Source organism: Salmo trutta, chromosome 9, assembly GCF_901001165.1.
Source record: "Salmo trutta chromosome 9, fSalTru1.1, whole genome shotgun sequence".
NCBI classification, from domain to species: Eukaryota; Metazoa; Chordata; class Actinopteri; order Salmoniformes; family Salmonidae; genus Salmo; species Salmo trutta.
The window spans coordinates 40,130,916-40,151,115 of NC_042965.1; the positions used below are offsets into that span (position 1 = coordinate 40,130,916).

The following is a 20,200-nucleotide window of genomic DNA, read 5'->3' on the forward strand; positions in this document are numbered from 1 at the left end:
TGTTAGTGATGGCTGTTTAACAGTCTGATGGCCTTGAGATAGAAGCTGTTTTTCAGACTCTCTGAGTTAGTGATGGCTGTTTAACAGTCTGATGGCCTTCAGATAGAAGCTGTTTTTCAGACTCTTGGTCCCAGCGTTGATGCACCTGTACTGACCTCTCCTTCTAGATGTTAGCAGGGTGAACAGGCTGTGGCTCAGGTGGTTAATGTTCCTGATGATCTTCTAGATGTTAGCAGGGTGAACAGGCCGTGGCTCAGGTGGTTAATGTTCCTTGATGATCTTCTTGACCTTCCTGTGACATCAGGTGATGCAGGTGTCCTGGAGGGCAGGTACCAGGTAGTGTGACATCAGGTGATGTAGGTGTCCTGGAGAGCAGGTACCAGGTAGTGTGACATCAGGTGATGTAGGTGTCCTGGAGGGCAGGTACCAGGTAGTGTGACATCAGGTGATGTAGGTGTCCTGGAGTTCAGGTACCAGGTAGTGTGCCATCAGGTGATGTAGGTGTCCTGGAGGGCAGGTACCAGGTAGTGTGCCATCAGGTGACGTAGGTGTCCTGGAGGGCAGGTACCAGGTAGTGTGCCATCAGGTGACGTAGGTGTCCTGGAGGGCAGGTACCAGGTAGTGTGACCTCAGGTGATGTAGGTGTCCTGGAGGGCAGGTACCAGGTAGTGTGCCATCAGGTGATGTAGGTGTCCTGGAGGGCAGGTACCAGGTAGTGTGCCATCAGGTGATGTAGGTGTCCTGGAGGGCAGGTACCAGGTAGTGTGACCTCAGGTGATGTAGGTGTCCTGGAGGGCAGGTACCAGGTAGTGTGCCATCAGATGACGTAGGTGTCCTGGAGGGCAGGTACCAGGTAGTGTGCCATCAGGTGACGTAGGTGTCCTGGAGGGCAGGTACCAGGTAGTGTGCCATCAGGTGACGTAGGTGTCCTGGAGGGCAGGTACCAGGTAGTGTGACCTCAGGTGATGTAGGTGTCCTGGAGGGCAGGTACCAGGTAGTGTGCCATCAGGTGATGTAGGTGTCCTGGAGGGCAGGTACCAGGTAGTGTGCCATCAGGTGATGTAGGTGTCCTGGAGGGCAGGTACCAGGTAGTGTGACATCAGGTGATGTAGGTGTCCTGGAGGGCAGGTACCAGGTAGTGTGCCCTCCAGGACACCTGGAATGTTTACATATTCAATTTCTAAATGATTTACATTTGTTTTTACTTACACTTGTATGTTGACTACATATTAATGTTGAGGTTTTACGTTTTGGCAGACTTTTCTTAGCGGATGAACAATCATCGCGAATTGATTTATGGGGCGTTTCAGGCCCCATAAGTGAACATAATTGTACACCCGCAAACGCCATTAAAAACGAGGGCTGAGGGGCTTAAGTTATAAACTTCCCTTGCTTGGCTAATCACTTGGCCCGACGACAAATAGGGCCGCGGGGATTCCCCTAAGGGCATAGGCCTGAGGGTTTAGTGCCGAGAGCTGTCAACTTTGAGTTTGAAACGAAGCCACCGTTTCTGTGTATACATCAATGTTATTCTCACAAGCTCCCCGGAACAAATCCTAAGCAATTACTTGGAATTAAATAAAATGAGGCTACATAGTATCTATGCAACTTAATGAAGTGTAACATAAAGTATGACTACTTCTGAAAGGAGGGGGTTATTTGTGCCGGAGCTGTATGATGTGGAATGCCTGTGATTTCATCCACAGCGCTAGTTAGAGATGCAGGAGGCGGAGTAGCCTACACATTCCCTGTGGCGATGCATCCACTCGCCGTTAGAATCTGGACTGCATTACTGTCACTCTCCTCCTCTCCTCTGTCCACCTCTCCCGCCCCGAGTGCCAAACGTCTTTCCAAGTTGGATTAAGCCATGTAAACGGACCGGTAACAGATGAGCGACTGCTCCTGCCCTGTTGCTGTGAGAGTTGGTGGTTGAACTTGAACTGTAGACGAGTTTGGCAGTCCAGAAGAAAGATCGCGTCGTTTTGTGGTGGTCTCCCCTCTGGAATCTACGAGTGAGAAGTTAATGAGTCTCGCTGCAGCCTCAATATGAACAGCATTTACCATCTCGTTTTTCTGGGTAAGTTGCAGCCTCTTTTCCTATTTTTTCAACATTATTTTCAAAGTTAATCAAAGAAGTTGCACCGTTATTTTTCTGACACTCATGTTGGCTGTGTCCGTGCCACATAGTCTATTTGATTTCCTCTTCAAGTTCTGATTCCGTTCGTTTTGAGTTTTTCTTTCTGGGCACAGTAGACGCTCATGACAGTTTAAATGAATGATTTATTGTAGTGCAGCATGCTCTGCCTTGAAAGAATCACTAGCAGTGTGCATGATATAAAACAGAAGCCCACACCTTTTGCAGCAAGCCAATGGCCTACGCGTACCAAAAGCTGTATAGCTGTAAATATTGTTCTTCCTCTCCTTGTCCTCCAGTCCCTGTGCTTGTTGGGGCGCAGCAGCAGCTGTTACCCGGCTCCTGCAGCTTCGATACCGGTACATGCGATTACACCTCCGACCTTGCCTATGCCAGATGGACCAGGAACGAGGAAGGTTGGACCACTCACTTACTCTGTAATCAATGCTGTAACACAAAATGCAAATTTAGAACGGAAGGGAGAAACGTCATGCTGCCCTTCAGTTACAGGTTGTCTTCATTGACATCAACATGTTTTGAGATTTTGCAGGGCTACTTTTACATTATCAGGACAATATACAGGCTAGATGGTAACGATGGTCAGAGCAGCAAGTATATACATTGTGTCTGTCTATCGTCTGTCCATACTGTTTTTGACCATGAGCCTGTCTCTTTATGCATGAATGGTTACATTAGGAGGGCCTCTTTAAGAGGGATGGGGGAGAACTAAAAAAGTCAGAGAGATAGACAGAGGGGGGGGCAGAGAAATAGAGAGAGATGGGGGCAGAGAGAGAGAGGGAGTGAGAGAGGGACAGAGAGAGAGGGACAGAGAGAGAGGGACAGAGAGAGAGGGACAGAGAGAGAGAGAGGGACAGAGAGAGAGAGAGGGAGTGAGAGAGAGAGGGACAGAGAGGGGGCAGAGAGAGAGAGGGAGTGAGAGTGGGACAGAGAGAGAGGGACAGATAGAGGGAGAGAGAGAGGAAAGATAGGGAAGAAACAGAGATGAATATGTGTAGGGGGTGAGACAGACACAGAATTTTAATTATGTCTATTCATCCAGTTGGCCTATAGGGAGCTGGAAATTGTTCCATACAAACGTTCATCAAACGTTTAGACTGCAAAAAGTAGGACCAGTCCATTATTTGAGGGACACTGATTGGAGGGAGACCAGCAAGTAGCACTTCTGACACTGTGCTACTTTTCATAAACTTCTTTCAACCCAGAGGAAGTAATGGCCAGCTATCAATGGAAAGGTTTGCTAATGGTCTCTAAGGCCTATTACTGCATAAATTCAGCCAAACAGAAAATAACTGTCTGGTGAAAGAGAGGGAGGGGGGGGGGATACCGAGACAGGGGGAGAGAAAGAGAGAGAGAGAGAGAGAGAGAGAGAGAGAAGGAAAGAGAGCGGGAATACAGAGACAGGGAGAGAGAGAGAAGGGAGAGAGAGAAGGGGGGAATACAGAGACAGGGAGAGAGAGAGAAGGGAGAGAGAGAAGGGAGAGAGAGAAGGGAGAGAGAGAGTTAAAGAAGCAGTTGAGGTGAGAGATGTGCTGTATGTCACCACCAGCTCCTGATGCCAAGCCACACATTCTCTACAGTAAGACTTCACTCCCAGCAGGCTTTCTGTTTCCCACTGGACAACTCTAACATTACATTAAATTAGTCTCTGGGCTCTCTCTCTCTGCAGCTCTTGAGGACAGAAGCAGCCTTCAACAACAAGGGCTCCTGGTTTATAATAATCTGTCTCTGGAGTTGACGTTACCCCCTCTAAAAATAAGTGTTGGTGTTGTAGCCTAGCGTCTCTGTGCCATCGCTGCTTGCCAAACCAGATGGCCTGACTGACACTATAGGCTGCATGTGTGATTTGGGATGCAGTTATAGTGTGTCTGCAGCTAGTTTCACTCTGGGAAGTGCTGGGTGGGCCCATCTGTCAACCCTGCCAGGAGACATCCAGCAGGGTTCAGACTTTGAAGTGGTTGAACAACAGAAACCTTCACACTGAACGGCTGAGGCGTTACAATAGCAGTCCCTGGCTGACAGAAAACAGAGCAGACCATGTAGCCGAGAGAATGGAATAACTGCCAAACATGGGTCTACAGTCCCCTGACGGCGAACCGACACAACCTTGGCGAAGTCGGACTCAGTGGCTTGTGAATCGTGGTGGGCCGGCCAGCGGTTTCGTTCCTCCCACTGGGTCGGTAAACACAGCCATAAAACCAAAAGACTAGGCCACGACGGCTGTGTTTTTTGTTTGGTTTCCACAGCAACACTGGATCAGACATGGACCAGGCCCGGCTTACCAAAAAATAGAAATAAACCAGGTCACTCCAGATACTGACTGGTTTTCTGATCCACGCCCCTACCTTTTTCTTTTTAAGGTTTCTGTGACCAACAGATGCAGTATTCCCCAGTCATGTGAAATCCAAAGATTAGGACCTAATGAATTTATTTCAATTGACTGATTTTCTTATATGAACTGTAACATCATAGAAACTGTTCCATGTTGCGTTTATAGTTTGTTCAGTATAGGTTTAATGTATGGAATCACTTGGGAGTTTCAGGATTTTGAGTAAACTTCTCCTTTAAGATGCTTTTTGGGAATCTGGACCATGAGTGTTAAACTGTTAGGGACAGAGAATAATTTGTGTCCCTCTGGGTGGTCAGTATGTGAAATGAGGACAAAGATAAAGTAAAATCATCCTTTCTTTCATATTACTGTATGTATTCTTTCTTCATACGACTGGTCGATCATCCACTTGGCTTCACATTCACAACTATAACCAAGTATATTGGCGTCAGCATACAATGTGTTTGGACAGTGCGATGAAAACACTCAATATCACCGTCCGCTGGCCTTTTGGCTAAGGTGTACCTATTGTGTAGACTCACACAGTTATAATCACAGTTAAAATCACAGTTATAATCACAGTTAAAATCACAGATAAAATCACAGATAAAATCACAGATATAAACACAGTTCAAATCACAGTCATATGCAGTTAGACTTACTGAGTCTCTGGCTTTTAGATGAGCGTTATCCTACTTTACACAGACAAAGTACAGTACATTGTTAAAATTCAGTAATACTGTATGTTTTGACAAAGCTAACTAACATTAGCTAGCTAGTTCACTTAGCTACCTAGCTAGCTAGCTCACTTGCTGACGTTAGCCTAATGTTGTTAGCTAGCCCAGATAACTTACATGGCTAGCTACCTAACTTAGCTGCAAGGATAGCTTGCTAACGTACGCAAGTTAGAGTACTAGATAGCTAGTAATACTAACTGCTTAAGCCATCCATAGCAACATTTTTCATAGTTAAATCAAGTTTGAGGCAGAGTTTTTGTAGACTGCCAGCTCCGCCATCCTTGGTAAGCGAGGCTAGCACACAATACGTCTTGAACTAAACTAGCTAGCGAGCTAAATTCCTGCCTTTTTGAAAAATCTTCCAACCATCATCGTTCAGTTTGTATACACAGGTTGATTTGATTGGCCTGCTTTGATTGGCCTGCGATGCGTAAAATTTGATTGGTCACTGACTAAAGAACAATGAGCAGTTTTCTTGTGGCTCGGAGGGGCTTTCGCAAATTTTACGTACTTATTATTATTATTATTATTATTATTAGCCTACAAAATTGTACTCTGTAATGGATGGTTTTAAAAAGGTAGCGAAGTACAATACTAAAGTAAAATGACTGACTGAAAAAGACCCCAAAAAGTGCATGTACTCAGAAAAGCTACTCAGTTACAGTAAAAGCCAATTTATGCTTGATCCAAAAATGTGGTTGGAGACTCCGTATGGAGGTTGTGACGCAATTGCGGAGCCTCCGGAGGCATGCAGAAGCCAAATTGAGCTTCGCACCACATCGCCGTGCGCCTCACAAATTTTGTAACAATGCAGAGGGCTCCGCATTGACATGATTGGTTGACGGAAGGTGGGCGGCGGGAGGTCCTGTATAAACACAAACTCACTTCCTTGACAACTTCCTTCACAACAGCTCTACTCAACAACTCTGCGCTGCTCCGCAAAGCACAATAAGTATGAATTTAAATGTTTATGATGTGAGAATGTATGTCTATGTGATCCTTTTAAAGAAAAATGTCCATCCTGGATGGACTAAAACGTTTTTTTCCCCCTATTCTATGAATGCCCTGACTTCTGCAGAGGCCGTATCACCATAAATGCTGCACGGCCAATGTAGACAACAGATTGACTATGGAGCTGCTTTTACGAGAGTATTTGTAATTCGTTACTTCCACTCCATATGGGGTCAGGAGGTAAAGCAGACATCTTAAGGTCTATCAAAAAAAGCAGAGATATTATAGGTCTATCAAACCCACAGAGGCACAAAGGACCCTTACACACCCAAATAACTCAGCTAAACCAATCACCCAGACACTGACCCTTTGTTGTGTTAAACCCATAGAGACAAAGCTCTCCATTACTCACCAGGGTTATGTTCACCAGGACAACTCGGCTGGACCTTAGCCAATCACCCAGACGCTGATCCTGCATGTCAGGAGGACCTCCAGTGGTCAAAGTTCACCCAGGCTTTTGAGGTCAGAGGTTATCCCAGGGCTTTGAGGTCAGAGGTTATCCCAGGGCTTTGAGGTCAGAGGTTATCCCAGGCTTTTGAGGTCAGAGGTTATCCCAGGGCTTTTGAGGTCAGAGGTTATCCCAGGGCTTTGAGGTCAGAGGTTATCCCAGGGCTTTGAGGTCAGAGGTTATCCCAGGGCTTTTGAGGTCAGAGGTTGTCCCAGGGCTTTGAGGTCAGAGGTTATCCCAGGGCTTTGTCTCAATATAAACGGAATAAAAGTGTGTAAGTCACAACCTGTTGATAATGGGATTTGGAGGCTAGCCATACTCTACATTAGGGTTAGCTTGCTGCTACTAACTCATATATATGACCTGCATACATGGGTATCACGCTCCTTAGTCGCTCCTCTTCACATACATACAGTTGGTATACAACAGATGGACTGCAATGTTTTAAAGTTCAGTATAATAGATTAATAGGTTAGGGCCCCAGCATGCAACAGCTCTGTAACTGAAATCCTTTTGCTCTTTGGGGTTCATAGGTTGCGTGTGGCTCAGTTGGTAGAGCATCACACTTGCAGCGCCAGGGTTGTGGGTTCCATTCCCATGGAGGACCAGTAGGAAAATGTATGCACTCGCTACTCTTAAGGAGCTCTGGATAAGAGTTTCTGCTAAATGACAAAAATGTAAATAGGTCGTCCACATCCAGCATTGTCTGTGTTGTGTGGTTAAATATGCCCTGCTTATACCGTCAACATGTATCTGGGTAGGAGCGTTGGGCCAGTAACTGAAACGTTGTTGGATCGAATCCCCGAGCTGACAAGGTAAAAAATCTGTCGTTCTGCCCCTGAGGAAGGCGGTTAACCCACTGTGCCGATGGCATGGATGTCGATTAAGGCAGCACCCCCCCCCCACACCTCTCTGTTGTGTTAAAGGCAGAAGATAAATTTCAGTTGAATGCATTCAGTTGTACAACTGACTAGGTATCCCCCCTTTCCCTTGTATCACTTGTATCACATTACAAATGACCTTTCTCACCCTCGTAAAGAGCTCAGGGCCAGAGGAAGTTTATCTGCAGAAAATTAGTGCTAAATGGATAGTTCACCCAAATTACTAAATTACATATTGGTTTCCTCACCCTGTAAGCAGTCTATTGACAAGGTTTGACAGCAATCCATGCTTTGGTTTAGTTTCCCTAGCACTAGCGTTTTATCATTTGTGGCACAAATCACATCCAAGTCCTGGTAACAATATTAGCATTTCTCACGCATCTTGTCCAAATCATCCTAAAGTATCTCAAATGTATTGTGAAGCCCAGCAAAGTCACTTAGATGAGTCGAACATGATGTGCGAAAATGATAATATCGGTACCAGGACTAGGATGGGATTTGTGCCACAAATGCAACAAAATCGTGGTTCCGATATTACCGTTTTTCTTGCATCATGTTCAAGTGACTTTGTTGAGCTTCACAATCAAGTTTAGATACTTTTGGATGATATGAATATTATGCGCTAAAAATGCTAATATTGGTACCATGATTTTGTGGCGTTTGTAGTCCGTAGATAAGCAGGTTACGTGGATTATGTCCATCACAGCCAGCTCTGGTCAGACAGACTAGGATGAGGCTCCAAGCCGACCAAACAGACATGTTTATCATGAAGATTTGGACATTCAATCCAATGATTATTTCCATATTTTAAACTGTTTTATTTAGATGTTAGAATATGACAAACGGTAAAAAATGAAAAGTTTTGTGCTGAAACCAAAGATGTTTATTATTCCAAGAGAGTCCATCCTTCTGTTATCCAGCTTGAACACTGCAGTGCACAGTGCAATATCTCTTCATTTACTCTTTGGTCTTAACATGTGGAGCTGTTTACAGTCTCGAGGATCACTCTGAGGCCTTTTCTGAGGAGACCAGTATAAATCAGTCAGGAGTGTTGATGTTAGGGGAAGAGTCTAAGATTACGTGCCAAATGACAACCCATTCCCTAGTCAAAAGTAGTGCACTTTGTAGGGAATAGGGTTTCATCAGGAGTGTTTATATTAGGAGACTGTCTTTGGGACAGGGAGAGAGTCTAACTCAGTAGTGATGATATTAGGAGACTGTCTTTGGGACAGGGAGAGAGTCTAACTCAGTAGTGTTGATATTAGGAGACTGTCTTTGGGACAGGGAGAGAGTCTAACTCAGTAGTGTTGATATTAGGAGACTGTCTTTGGGACAGGGAGAGAGTCTAACTCAGTAGTGTTGATATTAGGAGACTGTCTTTGGGACAGGGAGAGAGTCTAACTCAGTAGTGTTGATATTAGGAGACTGTCTTTGGGACAGGGAGAGAGTCTAACTCAGTAGTGTTGATATTAGGAGACTGTCTTTGGGACAGGGAGAGAGTCTAACTCAGTAGTGTTGATATTAGGAGACTGTCTTTGGGACAGGGAGAGAGTCTAACTCAGTAGTGTTGATATTAGGAGACTGTCTTTGGGACAGGGGGAGAGTCTAACTCAGTAGTGTTGATATTAGGAGACTGTCTTTGGGACAGGGAGAGAGTCTAACTCAGTAGTGTTGATATTTGGAGACTGTCTTTGGGACAGGGAGAGAGTCTAACTCAGTAGTGTTGATATTATATTAGGAGGTAGAGGGACAGGGGAAGAGCATTGTTTTGGTTAGAGGACAGGAGAGAGGGAGAGAGAGAGGGGTTGAAATGGGGAGAAGAACATGGGGAAAGGATGGGCTTTGATGGGCTTTGAAAGATGGGCTTTGAAAAGGGGGGAGGACAGAAGAGAGAGGGAGAGAGAGAGGGGTTGAAATAGGGAGAAGAACAGGGGAAAGGATGGGCTTTGATGGGCTTTGAAAGATGGGCTTTGAAAAGGGGGGAGGACAGAAGAGAGAGGGAGAGAGATGATCCACATGGTATCTAGGAATCATGTCCACTGTCTGTCTGTCAGAGCATATAGTTTGGTCCAGGTCGTAAAAGTGGACAGAGTAACGGACGCCATTATAATAATATACTACAGACAACAACTGTCTCCATGCCAACTTGCTGCTTATGACACGTTCATTACAGCAGTACAGTACAGCCATCTCCATATAGTTTATCTACTGTTGGTGCTTATTGAACATGTGGCTTGTCTGATCTGCTTCCTCTACAGAGACCAGAAGAATCCAGTCCATACTCATGGTTTATGATACATAGCACAGCCTGCCATCTCTCTCGTTCCTCTCTCTCCCTCCCTGCCACCCACGGTGCAGTGCAGGGGAAAAGGTGACCAGGGTCATTATGATTTTTTGTTTCCAGACTCTATTGCTTTGGTTTTTGTCAGACCTCCTTTTTCCCTTTGTACAGAGAGTTTTATTCCCATCGTCCTCCTTGGTTCGGCGACCAACAGTTTTATGTTTGTCTTAATGACTCGATGTCCTTGATGCTGTATGAACTTACTCTGTGGTTCATAGCTGATTTTATCTGATTAACTCTCTGATTGAAGTCAGCTTCTTTCGTATGCTGATGTCAGGTTTTGGTGTGCTTGTATGGTATTTTTGACTTTTTGTTTAGACTAGGTGATGCACTGTATAACTACACAACATGACCACACACACACACACACACACACACACACACACACACACACACACACACACACACACACACCCTCCTCCCCCACATCCTCAGCAGAGTAATATCCCCCTTTGACTCCGTATCAAACCAAAATATTTTTACAAAATTAAGAAGAAATCAACATAATAATATTAAGTAATGATTTACGACTTAATTATCAAGCTACACTATTTATTTATTCCTTTGTCATTCTCCACAGGGCGTTTCATCACGGCAGACTCGTCCTTCATCGACGGGAGGGAGAAGGCTGTCCTGGTGAGCCCAGTATTAGAGCATCTGGACTGGAGCTGTCTGAGGCTGGTGTATCAGATTACTGGAGACGGCTCTCTGCAGCTGCACCTCAGACCGGACGGAGACAACTTTGACTACACACTGTGGGGCGCAGACAAGCCCTCGGACAGCTGGCTCATCGCAAGCATTGACCTGAGAAACACCTCCAACGCATACCAGGTACACACAAGCACACACACACACACACACACACACACACACACCTAGCAGGTAAGCTTGCAGACCACACCCCAAAACATCCATCCTCTATAGTCTATAACTGGGGTTCAGGCTCTATATTCTATAACTGGGGTTCAGGCTCTATATTCTATAACTGGGGTTCAGGCTCTATAGTCTATAACTGGGGTTCAGGCTCTATATTCTATAACTGGGGTTCAGGCTCTATAGTCTATAACTGGGGTTCAGGCTCTATAGTCTATAACTGGGGTTCAGGCTCTATAGTCTATAACTGGGGTTCAGGCTCTATAGTCTATAACTGGGGTTCAGGCTCTATATTCTATAACTGGGGTTCAGGCTCTATATTCTATAACTGGGGTTCAGCTTCTATATTCTATAACTGTCCCCATCCCACACCTGTCTCCACTCCCCATCCCACACCTGTCTCCACTCCCCATCCCACACCTGTCTCCACTCCCCATCCCACACCTGTCTCCACTCCCCATCCCACACCTGTCTCCACTCCCCATCCCACACCTGTCTACACTCCCCATCCCACGCCTGTCTCCACTCCCCATCCCACACCTGTCTACACTCCCCATCCCACACCTGTTTCCACTACCCATCCCACACCTGTCTCCACTCCCCATCCCACACCTGTCTCCACACTAAACTTCATAACAGTGCTTGTCTGATATAATGGCTTATTTGTTTTTGTTCTCTTCCACCATTTTCCCTCCCCCTTTCCCTCCCCCTTTCCCTCCCCCTTTCCCTCCCCCTTTCTCTCCCCCTTTCCCTCCACCTTTCTCTCATTCTATCTCTCTGTTTGTCCTAGCTTTTGCTGGAGGGTCGACCCAGTGAGGAAGCAGGCAACAGTGTGGCGATCTTCGAAATCCACATCGTGCCTGGCTACTGCATAGGTCAGTTCCCAGGGTAGGAGAATGTTAAGACAACTGTTAAGCCTTACAACATGTGGTTAATGCCTTTTTATGTTTAGAAAACATAATATTGAAATCAAAAATATGTCTTGTACGTGGCACATGTGCAGATTTCATGACTTTTATACCAAGAGATATAACGGTTGTTGTTGTTGACAGAGTGTAACTTTGAGGAGCACCACCTGTGTGGCTACAGTAACCACTGGAACCCTAATGTCAACTGGTATGTTGGAGGGAGTCTAGCCAGAGACCCCCAGTCCAACCTGCCTGATGACCACACCATAAACAACCAGAGAGGTACACACACACACACCATAAACACCCAGAGAGGTACACACACACACACCATAAACAACCAGAGAGGTACACACACACACACCATAAACAACCAGAGAGGTACACACACACACACCATAAACAACCAGAGAGGTACACACACACACACACCATAAACAACCAGAGAGGTACACACACACACACCATAAACAACCAGAGAGGTACACACACACACACCATAAACAACCAGAGAGGTACACACACACACACACACACACACACACATACATACACCATAAACAACCAGAGAGGTACACACACACACACACACACACACACACACACACACACACACACACACACACACACACACACACACACACACACACACACACACACACACACACACCATAAACAACCAGAGAGGCACACACACACACACACACACACACACACACACACACACACACACACACACACACACACACACACACACACACACACACACACACACACACACACACACACACACCATAAACACCCAGAGAGGTACACACACCATGAACAACCAGAGGTACACACACATACAAACACACACACACACACACACACACACACACACACACACACACACACACACACACACACACACACACACACACACACACACACACCATAAACAACCAGAGAGGTACACACACACAAAGATCACACCAGGGGCCTGACATGAGTGTGTGTTCTGTTCATTGGTGGTATGTGTACTAGTTTTTGTTCTATACAATACGATAACCCAATATTGCTGTCATGTTTCTACACATCGCCTCTCTCTCACCTCTCTCACCTCGCTCATCTCTCTCACCTCTCTCATCTCTCTCCAGGCCACTACATGTATGTGGACTCAGTCTATGCCAAGCGGTTCCAGGAAGTGGCTAAGCTGACGTCTCCCATGACGACCACGCCGGTGTCAGGCTGCCTGTCGTTCTACTACCAGAGGGACCAGGAGAGAGGGAACATCTTCTCAGTGTTCACTAGAGACACGCTGGGACACTACGAGGAGATCTGGAGGCCTGAGGTCTACGCTACAACTTCCTGGAGGCTGGTCAACGTGGATATTAAGGCCCCACACCCCCTGGAGGTCAGTATGGGTAGTACACCACACCTGCTTGACAAACAAACACATGCCTGGAGGTCAGTACTGGCCATACACACCTTAGAGTTCAAGGGTCAGAGGGTAAGGACAGACAGACACAAGCAGGCAGGCAGGCAGACACACACACACACACACACACACTAGAGATCTTTGGTCTGTGCAGTATTCTTCCCTGTGGATTCTCTGGACAGATATAAATAGCCAGACAGGAGAAGGGTGTTATTAATTACTGTTGCCATAGCACCAGAGACTGAAGTGTTGTCATAGCGCCAGAGACTGAGTGAGTTCCTTCAAGGGCAGAACTCCACAAAGAAGATTCAGGGAAGAGTTTGTATGACTCTTCCCCTCCTCCTCCTCCTTCCAATCCTCCTGCTTCTCCTCTTCCCAGTCCTCCCCCCTTCTCCTCCTCCTCTTCTCCTCTCCTCCTCCTAGTCCTCCCTCTCCTCCTCTCTTCCTCCTCCCCCTTCTCAACCACATTTCACACAGACAGCCATCCCCCTTCACCTCCTCTCCTATGAATCTCTTGTTGGAAGAGAATAGATTGAAAAGAAAGGAAATGTTTGGTCTTGTTCTCTGCTGCTGCTGTAGTGTTGTAATATATCTTATAGCAGACTGGTGACTTCCTGTCAGATTCTGTTGTGAAGTGTACAGTGCATTCCAAAAGTATTCAGACCCCTTGACTTTTTCCATATCAATCTACACACAATACCCCATAATGTCAAAGCAAAAACAGGTTTTTAGAAATGAATGTAAATATAAAAATGTACATATGTATTTAGACCCTTAACTCAGTACTTTGTTGAAGCACCTTTAGCAGCGATTAAGGCATCAAGGTTTCTTGGGGTTGAATCTACAAGCTTGGCACACCTGTATTTGGGGAGTTTCTCCCATTCTTCTCTGCAGATCCTCTCAACCTCTGTCAGGTTGGATGGGGAGCGTCGCTGCACAGCTATTTTCAGGTCTCTCCAGAGATGTTTGATCGGGTTCAAATCCGGGCTCTGGCTGGGCCACTCAAGGACATTCAGAGACTTGTCCCGAAGCTACTCCTGCTTTGTCCTGGCTGTGTGCTTAGGATCATTGTAGTATTGGAAGGTCATGATTGGAAGGTCATGATGGTGCCGGAGGGGAGGCCTGCCGTCTTATTGGCTCTTCGTTTTTTCACGTTGTTCATAACTTGTTTTGGACATAATGTTGCTGCTACTGTCTCTTATGACCGAAAAGAGCTTCTGGACATCAGGACTGCGATTACTCACCTCAGATTAGACGAAGAGTTTTTCTTCAATGAGTCGGACGGGAGGGATATACTAGTATACTACTAGACACCCGACCAGGCCCAGATCCCCGTCATTCGCTGGAGAAGGAAATTGAGATTTTGCGGAAAAAGATCAGGGTGCCTTGTGAGGATCAGGCGACAAGTGGCTAATCTGCCTTTGCCTTCTGTCCTGCTAGCTGATGTTCAATCGCTGGAAAATAAATGGGATAAACTGAAAGCACGTATATCCTACCAACGGGACATTCAAAACTGTAATATCTTATGTTTCACCGAGTCGTGGCTGAACAACGACATTAAGAACATACAGCTGGCGGGTTGTACACTCTATTGGCAGGATAGAACAGCAGCCTCTGGTAAGACATAGAGCGGGACCTATGCATATACAGTTGAAGTCGGAAGTTTACATACACCATAGCCAAATACATTTAAACTCAGTTTTTCACAATTCCTGACATTTAATCCTAGTAAAAATTCCCTTTCTTAGGTCAGTTAGTATCACCACTTTATTTTAAGAATGTGAAATGTCAGAATAATAGTAGAGAGAATGATTTATTTCAGCTTTTATTTCTTTCATCACATTCCCAGTGGGTCAGAAGTTTACATACACTCAATTAGTATTTGCTAGCATTGCCTTTAAATTGTTTTAAAGGCATGGGTCGAAGTTTTGGGTAGCCTTCCACAAGCTTCCCACAATAAATTGGGTGAATTTTGGCCCATTCCTCCTGACAGAGCTGGTGTAACTGAGTCAGGTTTGTAGGCCTCCTTGCCCGCACACACTTTTTCAGTTCTGGCCACACATTTTCTATGGGATTGAGGTCAGTGCTTTGTGATGGCCACTCCAATACCTTGACATTGTTGTCCTTAAGCACTTTTGTCACAACTTTGGAAGTATGCTTGGGGTCATTGTCCATTTGGAAGACCCATTTGCGACCAAGATTTATCTTCCTGACTGATGTCTTGAGATGTTGCTTCAATATGTCCACATACTTTTCGATCCTCATGATGCCATCTAATTTGTGAAGTGCACCAGTCCCTCCTGCAGCAAAGCACCCCCACAACATGATGCTGTCACCCCCGTGCTTCACGGTTGGGATGGTGTTCTTCGGCTTGCAATCCTCCCCCTTTTTCCTCCAAAAATAATGATGGTCATTATGGCCAAACAGTTCTATTTTTGTTTGCTCAGACCAGAGGACATTTGTCCAAAAAGTACGATATTTTTCCCCATGTGCAGTCGCAAACCGTAGTCTGGCTTTTTTTATGGTGGTTTTGGAGCAGTGGCTTCTTCCTTGCTGAGCGGCCTTTCAGGTTATGTCGATATAGGACTCGTTCTACTGTGGATATAGATACTTTTGTACCTGTTTCCTCCAGCATCTTCACAAGGTCATTTGCTGTTGTTCTGGGATTGATTTTCACTTTTCGCACCAAAGTACGTTCATCTCTAGGAGACAGAACGCGTCTCCTTCCTGAGCGGTATGATGGCTGCGTGGTCCCATGGGGTTTATACTTGAGTACTATTGTTTGTACAGATGAACGTGGTACTTTCAGGCGTTTGGAAATTGCTCCCAAGGATGAACCAGACTTGTGAAGGTTTTTTTCTGAGGTCTTGGCTGATTTCTTTTGATTTTCCCATGATGTCAAGCACAGAAGCACTGAGTTTGAAGGTAAGCCTTGAAATACATCCACAGGTACACCTCCAATTGACTCAAATTATGTCTATTAGCCTGTCAGAAGCTTCTAAAGCCATGACATCGTTTTCTAGAATTTTTCCAAGCTGTTTAAAGGCACAGTCAATTTAGTGTATGTAAACCTCTAACTCACTGGAATTGTGATACAGTGAGTTATAAGTGAAATAATCGGTCTGTAAACAATTGTTGGAAAAATTACTTGTGTCATTCACAAAGTAGATGTCCTAACCGACTTGCCAAAACTATAGTTTGTTAACAAGAAATTTGTGGAGTGGTTGTAAAATGAGTTTTAATGACTCCAACCTATGTGTATGTAAGCTTCTGATTTCAACTGTATGTAAACAACAGCTGGTGCATGATTTCTAAGGAAGTCTCAAGGTTTTGCTCCCCTGAGGTAGAGTATCTCATGATAAGCTGTAGACCACACTATCTACCTAGAGAGTTTTCATCTGTATTTTTCGTAGGTGTCTACATACCACCACAGACTGATGCTGGCACTAAAACCGCACTCAATGAGCTGTATACTGCCAAAAGCAAACAGGAAATCGTTCATCCAGAGGCAGCGCTCCTAGTGGTCGGGGAATTTAATGCAGGAAAACTAAAATCAGTTTTTATCTCATTTCTATCAGCATGTTAAATGTGCAACCAGAGGGAAAAAAATTCTAGACCACCTTTACTCCACACACAGAGACGCGTACAAAGCTCTCCCTTGCCCTGCATTTGGCAAATCTGACCGTAATTCTATCCTCCTGATTCCTGCTTACAAGCAAAAAGTAAAGCAGCATGCACCAATGACTCGGTCTATAAAAAAGTGGTCAAATGAAGCAGATGCTAAACTACATGAGTGTACACCACATCAGTCACTGGCTTTATCAATAAGTGCATCGAGGAAGTCGTCCCCACAGTGACTGTACGTACCTACTCCAACCAGAAGCCATGGATTACAGGCAACATTCACGCACTGAACTAAAGGGTAGAGCTGCCGCTTTCAAGGAGCGGGACTCTAACCCAGAAGCTTACAAGAAATCTCGCTATACCCTCCGACGAACCATCAAACAGGCAAAGCGTCAATACAGGACTAAGATCGAATCGTACTACACCGACTCTGACGCTCGTCGGATATGGCAGGGCTTGCAAACTATGACAGACTACAAAGGGATGCACAGCCGCGAGCTGCCCAGTGACACGAGCCTACCAGATGAGCTAAATAACTTCTATGCTCGCTTCAAGGCAAGTAACACTGAAACATGCATGAGAGCATCAGCTGTTCCGGACGACTGTGTGATCACGCTCTCCACAGTTGATGTGAGTAAGACCTTTAAACAGGTCAACATTCACAAAGCCGCAGGGCCAGACGGATTACCAGAACGTGTACTCCGAGTGCTGACAAATTGGCAAGTGTCTTCACTGACATTTTCAACCTCTCCCTGTATGAGTCTGTAATACCAACATGTTTCAAGCAGAACACCATAGTCCCTGTGCCCAAGAACACTAAGGTAACCTGCCTAAATGACTACCAACCCGTAGCACTCACGTCTGTAGCCATGAAATGCTTTGAAAGGCTGGTCAAGGCTCACATCAACACCATTATCCCAGAAACCCTAGACCCACTCCAATTTGCATACCGCACCAACAGATCCACAGATGATGCAATCTCTATTGCACTCCACACTGCCCTTTCACACCTGGACAAAAGGAACACCTATGTGAAAATGCTATTCATTGACTACAGCTCAGCGTTCAACACCATAGTGCCCTCAAAGCTCATCACTAAGCTAAGGACCCTGGGACTAAACACCTCCCTCTGCAACTGGATCCTGGACTTCCAGACGGGCCGCCCCCAGGTGGTAAGGGTAGGTAACAACACATCCTCACACGGGGGCCCCTCAGGGGTGCGTGCTCAGTCCCCTCCTGTACTTCCTGTTCACTCATGACTGCACGGTCAGGCACGACTCCAACACCATCATTAAGTTTGCTGATGACAAAACAGCGGTAGGCCTGATCACCGACAACGATGAGACAGCCTATAGGGAGGATGTCAGAGACCTGACCATATGGTGCAAGGACAACAACCTCTCCCTCAACATGACCAAGACAAAGGAGATGATTGTGGACCACAAGAAAAGGAGGACAGAGCACGCCCTCATTCCCATCGACGGTGCTGTAGTGGAGCAGGTTGAGAGGTTCAAGTTCCTTGGCGTCCACATCACCAACAAACTAACATGGTCCAAGCACAACAAGACAGTCGTGAAGAGGGCACGACAAAACCTATTCCCCCTCTGGAGATTGAAAAAGATTTGGCATGGGTCCTCAGATCCTCAAAGGTTCTACAGCTGCACCATCGAGAGCATCCTGACCAGTTGCATCACTGCCTGGTATGGCAACTGCTCGGCCTCCGACCGCAAGACACTACAGAGGATAGTGCGTATGGCCCAGTACATCACCGGGGCCAAGCTTCCTGCCATCCAGGACCTCTATACCAGGCGGTGTCAGAGGAAGGCCCTAAAAATTGTCAAAGACTCCAGCCACCCTAGTCATAGACTGTTCTCTCTGCTACCGCACGGCAAGCGGTACCGGAGCGCCAAGTCTAGGTTCAAGAAGCTTCTAAACAGCTTCTAACCCCAAGCCATAAGACTCCTGAACGTCTAATCAAATGGCTACCCAGACTATTTGCATTCCCCCCCCCCCTTCTACGCTGCTGCTACTCTCTATTATTATCTATGCATTGTCACTTTAATAACCTACATGTACATATTACCTCAATTACCTCGACACCGGTACCCCCACACATTGACTCTGTACCGGTACTCCCTGTCTATAGCCCCGCTATTGTTATATGCTGCTGCTCTTTAATTATTTGTTATTCTTGTCTCTTACTTTTTTGTAGGTATTTTCCTAAAACTGCATTGTTGGTAAAGGTCTTGTAAGTAAGCATTTCACTGTAAGGGCTACACCTGTTGTATTTGGTGACAAATACAATTTGAACCAGTCTGAGCGCTCTGGAGCAGGTTTTCATCAAGGATCTCTCTGTACTTTGCTCCGTTCATCTTTGCCTTGATCCTGATTAGTCTCCCAGTTCCTGCCGCTGAAAAACATCCTCACAGCATGATGCTGCCACCACCATGCTTCACTGTAGGAATGGTGCCAGGTTTGCTCCAGATGAGATGCTTGGCATTCAGGCCAAAGTGTTCAATCTTGGTTTCATCATGGTCTGAGAGTCTTTAGGTGCCTTTTGGCAAACTGCAAGCTGGCTGTCGTGCCTTTTACTGAGGAGTGGCTTCTGTCTGGCCACCCTACCTTAAAAGCCTGATTGGTGGAGTGCTGCAGAGATGGTTGTCCTTCTGGAAGGTTCTCCCATCTCCACAGAGGAACTCTGGAGCTCTGTCAGAGTCACCATCGGGTTCTTAGTCACCTCCCTGACCAAGGCCCTTCTCCCCCGATTGCTCAGTTTGGCCGGGAGGCCAGCTCTAGGAAGAGTCTTGGTGGTTCCAAACTTCTTCCATTTAAGAATGATGTGTTCTTGGGGACCACTGTGTTCTTGGGGACCTTCAATGCTGCAGAAATGTTTTGGTACCCTTCCCCAGATCTGTGCCTTGACACGATCCTGTCTTGGAGCTTTATGGTCAATTCCTTCGACCTCATGGCTTGGTTTTTGCTCTGACATGTACTGTCAACTGTAGGACCTTATATAGACACGTGTGCGCCTTTCCAAATCATGTCCAATCAATTGAATTTACCACAGGTGGACTCCAATCAAGTTGGAGAAACATCTCAAGGATCACCAATGGAAACAGGATGCACCTGAGGTCAATTGCGAGTCTCATAGGAAAGGGTCTGAAAAGTTATGTAAATAAGGTTTTTCCGTTTTTTTTATTTTTCTAAATATGCAAAAATTTCTAAAAACCTGTTTTTTGCTTTGTCATTATGGGGTATTGTGTGTAGATTGTGTGTAGAAAATACATTTTTGAATAAGGTTGTAACGTAACAAAATGTTGAAAAAGTCAAGGGGTCTGAATACTTTCCAAAGGCGCTGTATGTCAATCTTTCATAGAATTTAGGTTGAATATTTTTTTGCATAATATTGATTTCCATTGGGAACTGAAGACTGGAGCACACTGTTTGTTTTCTGTCTTCAATGTCTTTTTAATTAC

General features: G+C 45.7%; 1 protein-coding gene across 1 annotated transcript in view; it reads left to right on the forward strand.

The window, feature by feature from the left end:
- Nucleotides 1-1,708: 1,708 nt before the first annotated feature.
- mamdc2a (MAM domain containing 2a) overlaps nucleotides 1,709-20,200 on the forward strand; it is a 32,825-nt gene continuing 14,333 nt past the window's right edge. Inside the window, exons 1-6 of the mRNA XM_029763684.1 lie at nucleotides 1,709-2,077; nucleotides 2,434-2,550; nucleotides 10,480-10,730; nucleotides 11,563-11,647; nucleotides 11,825-11,962; nucleotides 12,820-13,076. Coding sequence (XP_029619544.1) covers nucleotides 2,047-2,077; nucleotides 2,434-2,550; nucleotides 10,480-10,730; nucleotides 11,563-11,647; nucleotides 11,825-11,962; nucleotides 12,820-13,076 — 879 coding nt within the window. The 5' untranslated portion in view covers nucleotides 1,709-2,046. The remainder of the gene's footprint in view (nucleotides 2,078-2,433; nucleotides 2,551-10,479; nucleotides 10,731-11,562; nucleotides 11,648-11,824; nucleotides 11,963-12,819; nucleotides 13,077-20,200) is intronic.